Source organism: Argiope bruennichi, chromosome 2 (genome assembly GCF_947563725.1).
Source record: "Argiope bruennichi chromosome 2, qqArgBrue1.1, whole genome shotgun sequence".
Taxonomy (NCBI): Eukaryota; Metazoa; Arthropoda; class Arachnida; order Araneae; family Araneidae; genus Argiope; species Argiope bruennichi.
Genome location: NC_079152.1, coordinates 51,658,376 through 51,678,034, shown reverse-complemented (window position 1 = coordinate 51,678,034; position 19,659 = coordinate 51,658,376). Strand labels below are relative to the sequence as shown.

The 19,659-nt window shown below is 23.0% G+C and overlaps 1 protein-coding gene across 2 annotated transcripts; it reads left to right on the top strand.

The window, feature by feature from the left end:
* Positions 1–296: 296 nt before the first annotated feature.
* LOC129961999 (zinc finger protein 555-like) lies at positions 297–19,269 on the top strand. Of its 2 annotated transcripts, XM_056075658.1 has the most exons (4): positions 297–425; positions 9,343–9,579; positions 13,583–13,726; positions 18,846–19,269. In XM_056075658.1, the coding sequence occupies exons 2-4, from the start codon at positions 9,369–9,371 to the stop codon at positions 19,079–19,081; spliced, it is 591 nt and encodes a 196-aa protein (XP_055931633.1). In that variant the 5' UTR covers positions 297–425; positions 9,343–9,368; the 3' UTR covers positions 19,082–19,269. The 2 variants fall into 2 exon arrangements, with proteins under 2 accessions (XP_055931633.1, XP_055931632.1); XM_056075657.1 differs by lacking the exon at positions 297–425 and having other exon boundaries at positions 9,226–9,579.
* The last annotated feature ends 390 nt before the right edge of the window (positions 19,270–19,659 follow it).

Here is a 19,659-nt window from a genome sequence, read left to right as displayed (position 1 = left end):
AAAATATATTCTCTATCCACATGAGAAGAAATAAAAACTATCAATGTAGTTAATATCATATAGGAATTGCCTTTAAATTATACAACATTATTAGGTATGAAGACAAAGTGAAAAGTCAAATTTAGTGCATGTTACTTTCTTTTCTTTAGTGGAGTTTATCAAGGATTAGCCTGAAAATATTCTAGCGCCTCTGGTCTCATATCGACAAAATCCGCCACTATCCATGCCATAAAAATGACTGGCTTGATTTCTGAAAACGGATCTTGAATGAGGAAAAAAATCGCTCACATATTGTATGAAAATTTTAATTAAGTTTGAATATTGTACATGAAGATTTGACACTATAATTAAAGTAAAAGGTATTAAAACGCAATTTGGATGGAACTTCACTCTTGGAATTCAAACTTGTAAAGTATATTCAAAATGTAGGAACAATTTATTTTTATTGCTTGTTTTTTTTTTTTTTTTTAAATTCTCTTGAGTTTTTAAGTAAGAAAGCATGGAAGTTAACTTTTCGTATAGTTTTGAAACTAATCAAATTAACTCTAAAATAGATTTGTACCATATATGGTTTGATATTTTTTTTAAAAAAAAATGGTTCTAGTGTGATAGTAATTCAAATAATTATGCATTTCATCTCTAGAAGTAAAGCCGATTACTCCTCGTGGTAAACAGAATTAATTTTTCCCACTCTCGTTGCGAATGTACTATTGACTTGTATTATATTCAGAGATAACAAATTTTCGATGCTGTATATCTCATTTTTCAGTCGTGCAAGTTATTTCTGTGTTAAATTGTGAATAAAGTTTATTTTTTGATGTTCTTAATTTAAAAGTAGATTGCTAGATATTTTATAAACTTCTTTTTAGAGAAGTGAAGATATTAATTGTCCTTTATTCTTATTTCTTTGTATATTTTTATTTTAATCTTGTATATGTTGTTTTCTATACCAATTCTGAATATATTTTTAAAGAGTATTTGAATAGTAAACAATTAAATATTATATTTTGTTTATAAAACTGTCCTTTAGATTGCAAAGTTTACTTTTTAAATTTTATCTTGTAAAAAATCATATGCTTTTACTTTATTTTTTCTGTATATATTTATAGTTACAGTAAATAATACAAGATATCATTGGTTAACAGTAGAGAAAAATGAATTTAAAAATATTAGCATAAAACTATGAAATATAACCACTGTCATGACTGCTTATGTCTAAATTAAAATACAGATATTTGGATTATGATATTCATATTCATTTTTTATGAAGTACTTTAATACTTATACATTGAAACTTTACTTAATGATCATGCCTGAATCTTAATTATAATATAAAATTCTTATTAAGGAAAAAAAATCCCATTGGATCTATGTGAAATAGGACTATTTTTTCTATTTCTCACAAAAATAAATAAATAAAACACTCAAATTTCTACTGCATCCTTTTTTACAAGAAAGTTGTTTGAGGACATTTGTTTTTGTGTGAGTTTCAAAATTTAGTGAAAACACACAGAGGCCACAGCATTATCGTTTAATAAATTTGTTGAATGCGTAGCTATTGTCTTCTTAGGGTAGTAGCATATGTTGCCAGAATTTTACATCTTTTCAGTGTCTTCCTGATTTCACTGGAAAGTTGATGCAATACTGAAACAGTTTTACTCTCCTTCTGTTGATGAAATCTCTACAAATTCTTGCTGTGACATAGATTGCAGCTCTTAGCTATGCTTATATTTGTGCTTGCATGTTATTGAAATTTTTTCCCCTCATATCACAATATAAAACTGTGATCCTTATTAAAGTGGCTTTTTTTTTTTTTTTTTTTTTTTTGTAGCTCCCAATTATTTATTTTACAGTTCTGACTTTTATTTGAAAAAAAAAAAAAAAAAACACCAACAGACAATTGTTAAATATAGATTGATAGCTGAGACTTAATCAGTATTCTAAATGTGATATGATGATGCCTTTTTCTCACTCCTTTTCCAAAGCACTCCTCATTAAGAGAATGGATTTTTTTTTTTTTTTTTAATATTTTGTTCTGCTTATTCTGTGAATAATTCATTATGAGAAGTGTTTGTTAAATGGTTTGACTGTAGTTGAAATTATTTACTAAATAAATTCTTTGTTGGTAAAATATATAGGTGAAAAAAAAAAAAAACTATACAGCAGTCAGAAAATTTTATATTTTTTAATAATCTAAAATGCATTATTATTTTAGTTTGCATATCTTTAAAAATTATTTAATATTGAATATAATTTTATAAAATATATGAATTGTATTAAGTTCAAAAAATTGATGTACAGTTTAATAAAAGAGAAAGGAAAATTAAGTATTTTTTTTATGTACACGTGAAAAATGTGTTTATAGAAATTGAATAATTTGCAAGAGAAGTAAATAAAAAAATATATATATTATAAGCTTTATAAATTATAAAAAGGTTAATGTTTGAAAAATCAAAATTTATTAATCACTCTTTAAACATAAAGAATAATTGATTCCCTCCTCAATAAATTAAAAGGTATTAAATTATTTATCCAGAATTTATAAATATATAATAAATGTTCAGTTGTATTAATAATTTTGATAGACCATGCATTGAGTATATTAAAGATTAATTTGAATTATTCTTATTCTCAAAGTTTCATACATAATATTTTTGCATTTTATTATTATTATTATGTGAATATAAAATATATTTATCGAAATTAGCCATATTATTTTGCTCTATAAAATATAAAATCCTATTTTAATAATGTCTAAGATAAATTTCTTGAAAGTTGTAATAATTACAAAATAAAGTATAACAAAGTTTAAATTAAAGATTTCTTTTTAATATTGATTGAAACCTATTGCATATCTTTGCTGATGTATTATTTTTTCTTGTGATACTTAAATTTTGTTGCAGTCTGACTGTGATAATATACAAATTTATGTTCCTACATTTTCCTAAAATTTTTAACTATATTTTTTTAGTTGCATTTGTATTATGTATAAATTAATTAAGAAGCATTACCTGGTTTTAACAATATTGTAAAATAACTTTAAATAATGATTTTTTTTTTATATTCTTAACTAGGATCTTCTTTTGATTTTTTTATATTGATTTTAAATTGATTGAATTAAATTGATTTTATATTAATTTACTTATAAAATGTTTGAATTTTTTTTAAAAAAAACCATTTCATCATCATTTTTCTATGAAAAGTAGTCTTTTTTCTCTGTATACATATTTGATTTTCACTGCTAAGTGTCATTAAAGTTTTGTGCTGTAATCACATTTGATTTTAAACAGAAAAACTTTTTAAATTCAAATTATTAATTATCATTAAAGATGTTCAAATTACTTTGGGGCATTATTTTATTTAATGTATTTCCTTATTACATTGTTACTGCTACTGATGAATGAATTATTTTTTATTATAAATATGAAAATATAAGTGAAATCTGTAAATTATTATTTATTCTGAATAATTTATTAGTTTGAAGCAAATTTTATTATATTAATATTATTGTATCTTAGTACTGTTAAATTGATTAAAGATAATTGGTATGGCATTTATAATAATACTAGCATTTATTAGGATTAATTTGAATTTTAGAACTTTTGCAAATTACAGCACTAAAGCTTTATTTTAGAATAATACCTTTTTATTGTATTTCAAATATGAGCTAAAAAGAATCATGCGCAAATTATCTGATAACCATTTATGATAATATATTGATTTCTAACTATGTAAAAGTTTCATCAAAGGAAGTCACAGATCAACTCCATGGAGGCCAAGGAATCAAATTCAACTAGGGCCTCTCTCAATTTGTAACATTTCTGTTATGAAATTAAGGAAATAATCAATTGGTAAGAAAAAGAAATTTTCATTTTTTTACTTCTAATTATGTGTTTTAAATCACGATTATTTTACTGTATAATTTTAAAACTTACAATAGACATTCTTCAGTGAATAATGCTAAAAGGATTTTGTTATATTGTCTTTCTTGATTACATTCAGTGCCAGTCACTTTAATGGCAGCTCATTGGCTCAGAAATGAGTAATACTGAAAATAAAATTCTCTTCTGCATGTAATCAAAGAATGTTCTTCAAAAGAATTTTTTTTTAATAATATTTTTATTTCTAGATAGTCAAAAAGTTTTAATTTTAATTATTCAGATGACATTTTAGAAAGTTATCCCCATAATTTCCTTTTGAGTGACTTCTAACAAAAGAAAATAAGTTTGAGCTACAAATTAATTACTAAAGCAAATGAATTACCTTCAAAGTAACATGACTTCCTAATCAAATAATTAAAAATGGGAAAGAATTGAAAAATATTTAAATAGTAAAGTAATTCTTTAGAAATGAGAGATAATTAAAAATGGAGTAATGAAACATTTTATAACTGGCCATGCACCAAACTTGAGCAGTAGTCAGAACTGCTGAGTCACTTAATGGGAGGAAACTTTGATTTTCATATTCTGTTATAGTGTTGTGGAATCATTTTGGTCTTTTTTTCAAATTGTTTTCAGACCCCTTCCAACTATCTCTTAGTTTGTTTCATTATCTTGCTGTTTTCACTTTTATACCCCTCCCCACTTGCATTGCTTATAGAATTCTGAATTTAAGAAAACAGCCAAACAAAAGTAAAACAAGATTTTAAAATGATTTCAGGAGGTTATACGATTTTGAGCCTTAATGGAGGAGCTATCACTGAACTACTCAATTTGTTCATTTGTGAGAAATATATGATTATATTGAGAGTCTGCTAAAAAAATCAAAATTATAATTGCTATTAGTGGAATGCTTTTAAGACAAAAGAAAAAATTATTAGAATAGAATAATCAAAATTAGAAGAATTGCTGGAGAAAAAAAAAAATCATCCTCAAAGAAACACTTGTTTTAAGAATATTTTTACATATTATTCATTTAGAGATAAAAATTATATTGATCAAAAAAAGGAAAAATAATTGTTTCTTTTAATATTTATAAAAGTTATAGTATCATAAGTTATAGTTGGTTTTAAGATAATGAGTTTATAATGTTAATGATCCATTATTTATTTAATACAAATAAGAAAATAATATTTATTTGATGCTTTTCTTATTTTTGTGCATTGTTAAGATTATAAATTAAAATATATCCAATCATTTGTTACATAGTTAGCCCTTAATATTTCAATATCCTGAATTGATTTTAAAGGAAAAATCATATTTGAAATCAGAGTATGTAAAATTGACTATTAAACTTGAAGAAGCTCTTATTTATTTAGAAATTGTACTTTTGAAAAAAATATTAAAAAAGAAATTGAGAATTATTTTTTTTTCTTTTTTAATAAATAAGCATTATTAGAAAATTTTCAATTAAAAAGTATTATTTGAAGAAAAGCAAATTAAAAATTTATATACAGTCTCTTCTGTTGAGTTTTTTTCTTTTACTAAATAATTTTGGTTATTTCTGTTTCTCTTGTTAACCAAGAATGCCTGAAACAATTGACTTTAAGCTCTTTACAGTGAATTTAGTCAACTCATTTAGAAAATAAAAGTTTCTTTTTTTATTTATTTTTGAACTATGCAGGTCTTCACCTTCAGTGATATATCTAAATAATATTTATGATTTAATTTTTTTTTTTTTTATGAAACAGCTGTAAAAAAGAATTAAATATGATTTTTTTAAAAAGTTGATCAGGTTTAAAATATCTAAGCAAAATTATTTATTATTTTTTATTCTGATTTTACAAATAAAAAAATTGCTTCCCTTTGGTTTTATTAGTCAATTTGGGAGAAAAATAATATTATTTGAAACTGTTAATTGTTCAAGGAATGAAAGGAAGAAGTCTGAAATATAGGTGAGAGAGATATTAAGAATTGTTTCGATTGCTGCAAACAATCATTGTTTATTGAATGGGATGAATATAGACAAAGTAATATTTCAACTAAATTGTTAGAAAATTTATTTCTGCTTACAAGATATTGATTTATTACTAATTAATTTTAAAGAAAGGATTTAAAGTATGTTGATATGAAAAATAGATTAATTAAGAGTGGAATAGTCAATAAAATATTTTTAAGTAAATGTATAAATATTTACATGAATCTATATACTACTATAACTAGGCAGAAATGTAGCATTTTCAGATGATCCTAGTTAGATCATATTTATGTTTTATGAATTAAAGCATTGATAGCTTTATAGTTGATTCATAAAATGAGTAGAAAAGCTATTTTATATTTTGCAATTTCATAAAATTTTATATTTCATAGCTTTATCTTTTTTTCTTCAGGTATTAACTTATTTCATTCCAAAACACAAATACTTAAGTTCCATCCCCAAAAAAATATTAATGTTTTTAAAATAACATGAAATTAAATAATTTCATTTAAAATTTCCAAATCTTTTCAGAATTAAATCATTAACATTAAGGTGATCATATTTCAGACAATATAATAAATACTAAACTGCATGATACTGATTATATATATATATATATATATATATATATATATATATATATATATATATATATATATATATATATATATATATATAATGTGAAAAAAGTTATTATGGATATTTGTTTTAATTTCTTTACATTGATAAGTTCTTGATTCTGAAATTTATCTCTCACAGCATTAGTTTAATTATTATTTATTTTTTATTTTTACAAAAGCATTTTTTTGTTCTTTCTAGAAACGTAATCTATTAATGTAAACATAATTACATTATAAGCTATTTTTAGATTCAATCAGTTTTTCACATTTTAAGTTTAAATGGACATATTCTGATATTCAAATTAACAATATTTGAAGTGTAGTTTAAAAAGAAATTGTTCCATTTCCCTAAATATTTTAGTGTGTATATTAATGAAATTTATGATTTAGTTATTAGTTAATAGTAGAGTTCATATTTTAAATTTGTTTGGTGTGGGGGGGGGATATAATTCAAGTTTGAAATTTCTCAGAAATTATATGATTTAAAAACTTCAAGGGGAAAATTCATTTTTGCATTTTATTTTCACAGATAAGGCAACAGACAAATTTTGATTCTGACGTACCAACCATCTATGATATTGGAAAAAGAAATTGGCCCATATTTTTGAAATGTGTTATTTTGCTAGAAACAAGATAAAAGATACTCTTGGAACAACACTTCACCCTAGCTGTTATTTGTACTGAGTAATTACTGCATAAGATTGTGACTGAAGGAAGGGAAAAATTTATTTCGCTTAAGCTTTTTTTTAAATCCTGCTTACTAACATAAATGTTATTTTTCCTTGAAAAATTTGGATTTTTCATGATTGACACTTTTTGTCAAAAATTTTGTATTTATCAAATTATAATTTAACTTAGATTTGTTGTTCAATTTTAATTCGTCAAAAGTGAATTACTTATCTTGATTCTACTTATATGCTTTTAGTGTCTTATTTATTTTACAATGCTGTCTGGGAAAAACGTCACATTAATTTAAATGTTATCTAAAAAAGTAGAAAATAAAGTATATATTTCAAGCTGAGAACAAAGACAAAGAAATTATCAGTAAAAAAAACTATATTCATTCAAAATTGATTATTATATGTTTATTTATTCTTTTTATATACCTAAAAAAATTTTGTGGTTTTTCTTCTTTTAATGAAAACCAAATCATGAAGTAAATATTGTTGATAACTGTGAAAAAAGGAATAAAATACTTCCTATATTTTTATGGACAATTTCTTACTCACTTTCTTCTTCTTACTCACTCAAAAATGATAAATTCTGTTTTAAAAAAATGGTGAAATTTGTTTAAATGTTATGAATTTACTTATGAAATTTTGTTTGCAAAATATACAATTTGAAGTTTATTTTAATGATATCATAGAAGACTTATAATTTAAATTTCATTTCTGATAACTTTTTTGTGGTATTTGATTACAAAATTACTTCATAAGAACTATGTATTCAGAAAAATGATAGGATTTTTTAAACATTCTTCGATAATGCAGAATTATTTTCATTGGAGGTATTATATCACTAATTGGTTAATAATTATAAATTTAAGAAATTTTTTACTGTGATTTTCATTGACAATCATGAAATTTAAATAAATGAATAACAGCATTATGCATTTAATTTAATATTTTAAGAATGAGTTATAATTTAAATATTCATTTATAATAGAAATTTTAGAAAGGAAATAGCAAAAGTTTAATGTCATTTATTAATATGTAAATTCCAAAATAAATAATTATATTTAGTAAGAACATTTACATACCATGCTGTGAAAATCAACTTTGAATTTTAGAGTTTAATAAATTTGTATGTGTGTGTTTGGTTTGTTATTGGAAGACTGCTTATAAAGAATGTTTTTCTGTACTTTGTCAAAATTTTTAAACATTTTCATTGATTTAGAATGTAACTGAATTGTGCGTTTACATTAAATATGCAATTAATACATGATAGAAAAAGATGTTGCTGAAGTATCAAAAATTGATGAATGAAATAAAGAGAACTCATGTTTTCTTTTTATTCCTTTTAAAGTAATAAGCAAAAAGGGGAAATATTTTTTGCTTTTTGATAATCAATTCATCCATTTTTTAGCAGTAAATTCTTTAAGTTTCTTTTTGTATCAGATTCAGTATATATTAAATATTGTACCTTTTGAAGTCTTCATTTATAATTTCTTTATATAAAATTTTGTGTACATTTGAGTACCCATGTAAATGTATCTAAAATTAATATTTTTTGAAATAATTCCAATTTAAATATTTCATTCATAAAATAAATTCATAGGTCTTATTAAAATTTGACAAAATTTTGAATATTTGTAATAGTTAATGAAATTAAAACATATATTTCCATTATTAATTTTAACTTAACCTGATTAAATTATTATTTTTTCAGATGATTTGAAATATACATTGTATTATTTGAAATTTCAGCTTGGAAATTATTCATGACTGATAATGGAAATCTTATGTTTTGATTATTATTTAATAATTTAAGTTAAATATGAATTGTGATTATATTTTAAAGTGTACCACAGGATCTTGTTAAACAGAATTGTCTTACAAGTTATTATTAAATTGAATAATATATATATATTCTTTTAATTAATGCTTGTTTATTTATATATTTGTGCACATTTTGTTGATTTTATGTAATTCTTGATTACGTTATACCTAATGTTTTGATTTGTATATAGTAATAAATATTTTAAAGAAAGTAACTTTATCGGTTATCACTTTCATTTGATCTAAAAATAATAAAATTCAAATTGTTCTTCTAGTAGTTCTTAGTTCTCTTTTTGCAGTGTAAAATTGAACACAATTTTTATTCAATTGTATGTGATTTGAATTTTTATAATTTTTATATATTCTAGGTATCTTTGATGAGCATCATCAAAAAATGGTATCCAACTGGATTCCTGCTAACAATGCTTCTGAATTAGATGACAGTTCCAGTTACTTGAATTGTTCCCCAAGTGATCATTTGCTTTCAATTAATGAGTCTGACTTTTCAAAGCGATATAAATGCCCTGTGTGTGATAGAAAATTTACAGCTAAAGGATCAATGAAAACTCATCTGACTGTTCATACTGGTGAATTGTTGTACAAATGTAAATTGTGTCATCAACGATTTCGTTACTCTAGTCAGCTAAGTAGACACAAATTCACTTGTTCACTCAAACTGTAGCTTAAAATTGAGTTAACTCTTTATTATTATTATTATTATTATTTATTATTTCATAACAATAATTTAAATTTTCGGGCTTCTTTTGAATAATTGCTTTCTAGATTTCAACAGCAGGTTTACAAAATTAATCAAACTGGAAGTTTCTTTAAAAATTCATAACTTGTTTCAGTGAAAAGTCAAAAATTTAATACTAGTTTATAATTATCTACAAAAGAAATATTATTTCATAAATTAGTGTTAATCAACTTAAATGTTGATACTTCAGTTAATTCTTACGCAAAATTTGTTTCTTGTTATGGCTGATTTGTAATTTAAATATCTTTTAAGTATGGATTGTAGTAATTTTACTTAATATTATTGCATGTTTCTTATTTTTATGTGTCCTTCATAAATAAACTGATTGGTTTCTTGTTAGAAAATATTTATGGGGATTGATTTGCTGTTGTTGTTTCTCCTAGTTTTAGAAAATATGCTAATGAAAGCACAAAATGCTTCATGAATCAAATAATCGACCATCTGTATTAAATCTTTGATAATTAATATTCAAATACATTGAAATTTACACCTTAATTGCATTTCTTTGTTAAAAATGATTTTTTTCTTTTGTAAGAGTTTATGAAATTCTAATAAACTTCTATTATTTTACCTAATTTAGACTAATTAATTACATAATTAAACTAATTTAATTTTATCACTTCTGTGTATTGGTTTTATAATGTGATGCACGAAACATTTCTGTTATAGTAGAAAATAATCTACTTAAATTATGGTTCCAACCCTGATGTTTCATAGAAGAACTTCAAAGACATAAATAGAAAATACTTTTGTCACATTCATTAATACCGTAAAGGAAAGTAGTTTCTGGTTTAAATATTTCATGAAAATTCTATCACCATAAAAGTTTTTTTTTAATATTAAATTTTCCATTCTGTATTATTAATTAATTCTCCATTAAATACAAGGATCCTGCTCTAAATACAAGGATCACATAATTTGCCATCCTTCTTAACAGAATATCTTGTATTTCAATCAAAGTCATGAGTTGAGATAATTTAAGAAGCTCTGCATTAAAGGATTATTTCTATATTGCTTATTTGGGAGCTGGTTGATATTTTCATAACTTATAAAGTATTACAATAGTAAAGCAAAGGATGCAGTTAATTTAATCTTTTTTAATGTTAATTTAATCTTCATATTTAAATACTTCTTAAAATTCTGGCTGCAAAATCATTTCTTCTCTAATTATTATAAAAACAATAAAATATATATTATAAATGCTATAATTCTATTTAAACCAGATACTACACCATTATAATGCACGAAAATTTTATGAGTATAATTTCATTTAGATATTTTAAATATGATGTAGCAGCAAATAATTATTTGATAAACTAATTTATAATTAAACTTAACAATTTGCATATTCTTTTATGCATATTTTATATAACATGAATATGCATGTTTTGTATGTATAACATAACTAAACAATAGAATTCTAAGGAAAATTTGTTTGAATTTACTTTTTTTACATTGTTCAGTCCTTGTATGAAATAGGTTCATATGTGCATTATATATCACTAATTTCAAAACTTCTGCATTATGCTATACAAAGTATACTTCATTTTTATTTGTACATCTCTACATTCTTAACTTTTTAATTCTTCCTTTTTAATAATTACTTGTGTTTTTCTATGTGGTTATAATTTTCAGCTATTTTTTTTTTTTTTTCCATTTCCCAGCCATAACTAATATAAAATCCAAGTCATAAATCTCACATATTTTATAAATTTCTACCTTATTTTCTAAAAAAGATAATTCAACAATCTGAATTAAATTATTTTAATCACAATTTATGGATCCAAATAGAATTTTATATGAATAACAACTCAGGGGTAAGCTACAAAATATGTCTTCTCATAAAAAGTGCTGCATTGTTACCAAAAAATTTAAAACAGAATGAATCTATATTGCAGTTTAATTTAAAAAGCTTCTTTTACAAAAAGTAATTACAATATTGTATTTTGTGACTAATATTTGAATTGCTATATACTTGAATTTGTGCATCTTGTTTCATCACATTCAATGTGTTTATACTTTGTAATTCAAACTATCAATTTATTGATTTATCTCTATATTATTTCAATAAAAGTATTTTTAAAACATGAATTTTAAAATAGAATTTATATTTTCTATATGTTAATTTATTTTATAAATTTTATTTTTCTCCATTTTTATATTACTGGTTGTATTGGAACTTTATTGAAATAAGTAATAAGAAATAATTATTTTGTTTTATTCTTTCAGTTTGCACTATATTTGATAAAATTTTTCCATTTATTTCAGCCATGCAACATTATTATTATATCAATATAAAATATTGCACTTTTATAACTTTAGGGATAACTTTTACCTTTATTAATTGAATACTATTTAATTCAAAACTGAAATTTTACATCATCATCCATGGGAAATGTTAATCCCATCCTCCAATTCTTATGAAAGAATATATAATTTTTGAATAATTGAATGTTAAATGGATTTTCTTTTACTGTTTTAATTTTTTAATGTGTATACTCTCATTCTTATATGTAATAATTTTTGGGGTCTAATAGGATTAAGGAAAACATAGTTAAAAATATTTATAAGTAAAGTTTTATTAAATTTTGCTTAATTTATTGTATTTTATTTTCTATATATAAAATTGAATAATTTTTGTAATTTAATCTTTAGCATATAATGTAATATATTGTATTTAAATCTATTTTTATTTATGTGTTATATAAAAGTGAAAACATTGTTTGTATATTTATTATTGTAATCAGTTTCAGTAGTTTAGACTACATATAGCATATATAATCACCGAGTTCTTGTAAATATTTATCTTTATTAAGTGTAACAACTATGCTAAATTTAGAATCTGTATCCAATATTTTTTTATTCTAGATTTCTTTTGTCAAATATTCCTGTTTATTTTGAATTAATGCTGACTTGTTATTTATTGCATTTGAAAAATATTAATCATGCATTTTTATTCAAATTTAATTAATTTGAATCTATTTTTCAAATGCATTATGTGCAGGTACAAAAAAAATTACGTGGCATGCCAATTCACAATCGATTAGCGTTAATTTTATTTGTCAATAATTTTATCTGCATTGAATTTTAAATCAGGAGATAAAAAATATCTGCACACTTCTTTAAACCTATAGTAATATTCTTTCAGTTAGTTTACTGTTTTTATGCTTTTATTACTCAATTTTAGGTTTATATGTTAACAGATATTAATTCATGAATAAGTAATTATAATTTTTTAAATATTCAAAAATAATTTGTGCATTTTTCTTTTTATCTTTAATTACAGAATAAAATCTGCAGTATTTTCCCTGCTTAATTCTTATGAAACAATTTTTTGTTAATGTTAAATGCTCTGAAATACATTTAAATTAATTCACACAAATCAGAGAAATGTTTTTTTTTTATAGTACTGGAAAAAGTATATATGTATATATAATTATAATATTATCGGTTCACATTTGTGAAAACTCTTTCAACTGTATGCTTATTAATTTAAATTGGAAAGAGAGAAAAAATAAAAAGTTCCAAAAAGAACAATGAATTAATCTTTAAATGTCAGTTTAATTTGTGATGATTTTATATTGATTTAGAAACTGGTTTGTTGAAATTTTGGATTTATTTTAAGAATGATATTGAACATTTATTTAATTCTTTAACTCAAAAGGAAATGCTTAAAAGCATTGATTTAACTTTTTAAATTAATATTTTCTGAATATGTCTTTTTTGTTTGATAAAGTTTAATATTTAATTTGTTACAATCAGAAAGAAGAGCTATTCTATAAATTTATGTGATGATACTAAAATGGAGAAAAATATCTTCTTTAGAATAAAAAAGTTATTAATATTTTCAGGTTGGGAATATTCATCGAATGACCCTGACTACCAGTCTTCTCATTCCGGTTCCCAGCATAGCAGCAATGTGTATAGATGTAATTACTGTAGTTATACTACCAAGTTCCCTACAACTTTAAAACGGCACATATTAACTCATACAGGTGAGAGACCTTACCCCTGCTCATTTTGTGGCAAGAGATTTATTCAAAGAAGTACATTACACAGACATTTCATAGCTTGCAAGAACTCACCTACTTTTGCTGTTTTCAAAAATATGTGAAAAACTGTCATGTTTTACAAGATATACCTGTATAAAATATTTCAATTTTAGTAACTCTATTTTGTAATCATATATTTGTTAAAATTTCTTACAATTTATTCAACAATTATTAAGTTTTAAAAAGTTTAACTTTTTTCTCTTTACATGTAAGAAATTAAATTCCATAGAATAAAATTTTGAATAAACTGTGATGTCTGTTTTTCAAACAATTTTATCAACAAAATTAAAGTGTTTACTTTTGTATGAAAAAAGGTGAAAATAGCATTAAAAATCATTGAAACTATTTGAAAGAATACTTGTAAGTGCTTAAGTCTAAATATTATGCTCAGAGTTTGATTCTGTTTCTTTTAAACCTATTTTAAAGTTGAATCTTTATAATAAATTGAAAATGTATTGCATGGTTTTTAACTATACCCAAAGACTTTTTTGTAACTGAATATATATAGAAATTACAGATAAATAAATGACAAATGAGTATAGTGAGTTTTTACATGAGAAAAAGCTCCATGGAATTAAACTATTTTCAATATAGATTTTATTGCACAGAATATCTTTAATCTGCATTTAAAAATAAATTTTTTAATATATGAATTACTTTTAAATGCATTTGGATCTTATTAAGGATTGTCTGTGTAGAAAGATGTTCTTACTAATTTTTGTTCTGTCAATTTGAGTCGTCATTGTTTGTAGGGTAACTGCTAACAATGTTTATGAAATTTTTGAAGTATCACTTTGCAGATTAAATAGAACATAAAAATAAATTCTAATAATGATAACTTCATAATTATCAGATATATAATAACTGCCTGCATAAAAAATATTACTGAAGAATATTATTGTGTTGTATTAAAAAAAATTAAAATTGAATAAAAAAAATAGGATGAATATATATGATACCCAATTATTAACGTGTATTCCATAAAAACATAAATTTTATACCATATTTAATTCACATTAATTTTCTTGTGAAGATAGTATTGGATTAATAAATATACTAAAAGTGTATAATTTATGGTGTCATATTAAATAATTGCATTGTAAATTCTCTTGAAACTTTTATTGCATATTTTTAGTTTACAATAAAAATTGTATCACCAATAGTTTATAGCTTCCAGTCTGTTAAACATCAAAAATATTAGAGGGTAAAATGTTCCGAAATTTTTTTTTAATATAATAAAGCCAAGATTTGCACTTTAATTCATATTATATTGTCAAAACGAAGTATTAATGAGAAAAATCTATAATCAGATATATTGCAATATAGTTTACTTCACCAAATGATGATAAATTACTCTTAATCTTTCTGTTAGTTAGTCAATGTAATGGCAAGTTTACAAACGTCATTCTATACAACAAATGCAAAGCTCTTTTTTTATTTTTTATTAATGGTGTGAATACCATATTATACTTAAATTTTTAGATATGTTTTAATTTATCTACTAAATGAATATTTAGACCTGATTTATTTATTATAATTTTCCAGTTCATCATATTTGGAATTTCTAAAAGCTATTTTATAAATATATATAATCTTTTATTTGTTGTGAAAATTGCTCAGTTTTATTTGTAGGCAGTTTGAAAACATACATGGATTTAATTTTTTCGTATGAAAAAAATCAGCCCGATTTTTGTGTCAGTGAAACAAGAGTTATTTTTCATACTTCATTCATACCACAAAAAAAAAAAAAAAAATCAAGGTATTTATAATAAATTGTTTATGTTGAATTATTGGAGTGAAACAATTCTTTGAATGAATATGCAAGAAAGCTTTGCAAAAAAAATATAATAAATACTTAATTAATTATGAAAAGTATAACATTTTCTTCTGAAAAATTTCAAAATTTTTATCTGATTTTTCATTTGGAAGAAAGCATTTGTAATAAAGTTTAAAACATCACAAAATTCCTGGGACTTTTTAGGCTAAAATAAAGTAATAAAAACAACATATTTAAAATTTATGCTTTGAAACCCTTTACCTTAGAAAAATTTATTCAGAAAAGACTGATTAAAAAAAAAGAAGGAATTAAATTTTTTTGCATTTGGAATTGGTTGTGGTGATATATTGCAGTAATTTTTAAATGCAGTTTAATAAAATTCATGTTTTATCAACTTTAGTACTGCAAATCTGATTCTGTGTAATTTTTTAAATCAATCTAATTATCTGGAAAAATTAAAAAAATGTAAAAATTAATTCTAATTGTTTTGACACTGAAACTTTGCAAAATAATTATTTTAAATGAGACTGTAAGCTCATGGATATGTTTAAGTTGTCAAAACTTACTACATATTTTGAATTGAAGATGGTGGCTGAAGAAAATGATATTAGTAATTACCTTATATGTATACTATACTAAAAAAAGTTATGACATAATTTATTAATGTAAAACATCAGTATTGATAAAGAATGGCTCCCTCTCATTAAATATAAATTACAAAAGATAGTTAATGCCTTTCATAATGCTAGTTGCAAAATTAAAATTTGTTACATTACACAATCTATCTGTAGTTTTTTATCTGAAGTTCTTTTGGTGAATAAGCTTTTTTAAATAGATTAAAACAAAAATTTTCCTTCATTTCAATATTTTTTTAACATCCAAAATATAATGCAATTTATTTTTAATTTAAAAGTAAGGTTGGTCAAAATTTTATAATTCAATTTGGTAAGTTATAAAAGATAAGATTTCAATGAAAGATAATTTGTAAAAATAACAGAGAACTGTATTCATATATCTTTTCTAAAAACTTTGTAGTAGTAATTAAATTTTGATTTTTCTGTGCTGCTGTTGCTAAATTTTAATTTTTCAGAGAAAGTAAAGTTTGTTGGTGCATTTATATTCTGATCATTTCTCTTTTATATCTTTACAACTCGTAAAATTTTAGTTTATTATTCAATTTTTTCTACACATTTTTTAGACGTTTAAATCTACAATAGAATATTTATACATGAATATAATTTAAGAGAGATAATTCAACATTATCTAGAAAATGCAGTGCTGTATATATTCCTTTTCAATTTTTTTGTTGTTTAATTTTTTTTTTCCATTCATATAAATAAATTAATCAATAGAATATTTAAATGTTATATTAGTATTAAAAATATTGACCGTTCTTATCACACAAACAAGGGCCAATTTGTTCTTTAAAAAATCTTTTTACAGTCATTTAGAGGAAGGGCTGTCCCTCACTAACTGTACTAAAAATAAAGATGAACATCTGTGTTGGCGTTCTACAGGCAATTTATCTACAAATTTAATACACAAATTTTTTTGTTGAGGATGAGAATGTGCTTATTGAAGCGAATTTTAAAATTTAAATTATTTAAAAGTTAAGAAAAATTTTGACATTCCTTTACCATAACTTGCAAAATATCTTTAAAAAAATTGAAATAGATAAATAATTATGCACCATTTCAAAATTTAAAAAAATAATCGTGCACATTTTTACTAAATTTTAGCAATTTTTTTAAATACTTTTTTTTTATAATTTTTAATAATTGAATACATTGTTACCCTGAAGTACAAACCATTTTCATTATTTCATCAACTATTTGATCGCTTGATTTTTTTTCACTTACCTTAAAAACTAAAGACATGTAATATTTATGTAGTTTATAAAAATATTTTTTTTAATCAAGCTACAATAAAGTGAAATTTAAATGACAGATGAACCTATGTTTACATTTCTAATGGCACTATGATCCTATGGTTGTCTCTATTAAAAAAGTCCATGTACATAATAAAGAGAAGTACAATAATTGAAATAACATAAATTTATGTTATACAGTTTGATGGAATTATAGACATTTATATCTAAACAGTTTAACTGGAATTAAATATAATCATTATTTTTAGCAAACCTATTGGTCGCCAAAGGCAAATAGTATCAAATAGAACTAACGGAGATTTAAATACTGTAACTCTATTATCTTTTCATGATTGATGAATAATAAATATTCATGTAAAAAAAAGTGGAATAATTCTTTATTCTAACAGGTTATTATTATTATTATTATTTGAAGGAATTAGCTGTAAATATAGGAAATTTTGACTCATTAAAGGAATATATTGTATAAAACTGTATGTATGTGGAGGTTAGAAATTCTAAGAGAAAAAGTTTTTACAAAGATAAAAAATCTGTTTGCATAATTATATCAGTCCGTTTTGAAAAAAAAAAATTTAAGAATAATATAAATATTATTGGAAAAATGAAACCAAGTTCAAAGTAATTTCAATTTTAAATAAGTGGTATTTTTTAATTATCGGTGATTCATAATTCTGTGATTTTTCTTCCAAACTTCCATCTTTCTTCTTTTAATCAAATGTATTTTTTTTCATTAAAAAAGTAGATTAAATTCCTTGTTTAAAAAAAAATCAGTTGCATAATACCATTATATTATTTCAAAGTTTTTGTATTCTTAAAAAATTAATATATGCATATTAATATGAAATTCAATTATTTCCAACATATTCTGTTATTTTATTTATGAATAATTTTGTGTTTTATTATATAATTTCATATTATAATTAAAAAGCTTTTTGCAACTAATTATAATTGAAATTATTCATTTTGTCTGCGTTTTAGAACTTACTGGACTTCCAACTCGAAGTGATCGATTTTGATTAATTGGATTAAATTGCTGTTAATTTAAGATAAAAACGCATTTAGGTAAAAAGTGTAATGCCATGTTGGGATGACATATTTCCAATACAATAAAATAGCAGTTCTGTTTTTTCAAATAAATGGCAATTATTTTAAACAGTTTTAAGTCATAACATTATAAAGTTATTCATGTATAATTAATTAAAACAGGGAAATTAGTATTCAAATGTGAATTATTGGAAAGAATAAAATACAGATAAAAATTTTTATCTTCTGTGTGTGCTTTATATTAATATTTATGTTATTTATATATCCTCTATTCGAAACCTCACAATTAATTAAAAGATGCACACATATAATGCTTATTTCATATTAACAAACTTTTATTCTTTTCATTACAGATGATGGCAACAGTGTCAAAAAAGTTGTCTATAAACAGAAATTCCGAATGGAATGGTTAAAAGATCCTATGTTGAAAGAATGGCTCACCTATGTTTTGGACCCAGTGGAAGGTACAAAAATGCCTAAGTGTAAATGTTGCAATGAAGTTTTATCAACTAAACTTTATGACTTAAAAAGCCATGCAGGAACAATGAAACATAACCGTTCTGCAGCTCGTTTTTTCCAGCGTCAATGATTTTTATTAAGAATTCAAAAATATATTATCTTTTCTTGTTTTCTGTGCATTTCTTCATCTAATTTGTGAAAAGTATTGAAGATTTTTATACTCTCTTGATTTTTATTGAAACTTATATATTTAATTTGTTCTACTATGTAACAAAATTATGAATGTGTTGTATTTTTTTATAAATATATGCTCTATGATCTAAGCCTCAATATTTTTATAAACACTCATTACTCCTTAATAAATAAATGTGTTTATTTTCTCAGAAAATGAATAATCTGAAATTTTCAAAAACGATAGCGGTTTTAAAACTTTATTTTAGAACATTAAGGGTATTCACAACCATACAACCATAGTCAGCATTCATTGTAAGATTTCCCTCTCTAATATATTTGCAAATTATATCCTAAAAATATTAAAAATTTTATAACTGTTTAAAAGAAAGTATTAGAATGTCACCATGTAACTGAAATGAAATACTTATATTATATTAGAACCCCTTCCCCCGGGGGCACCTCGAAAAGAGGATGAGATGCTTCCGGTATGGTGGTTGGATCTCGCCACCCTGATGGGTGCACAAATAGGTGAGG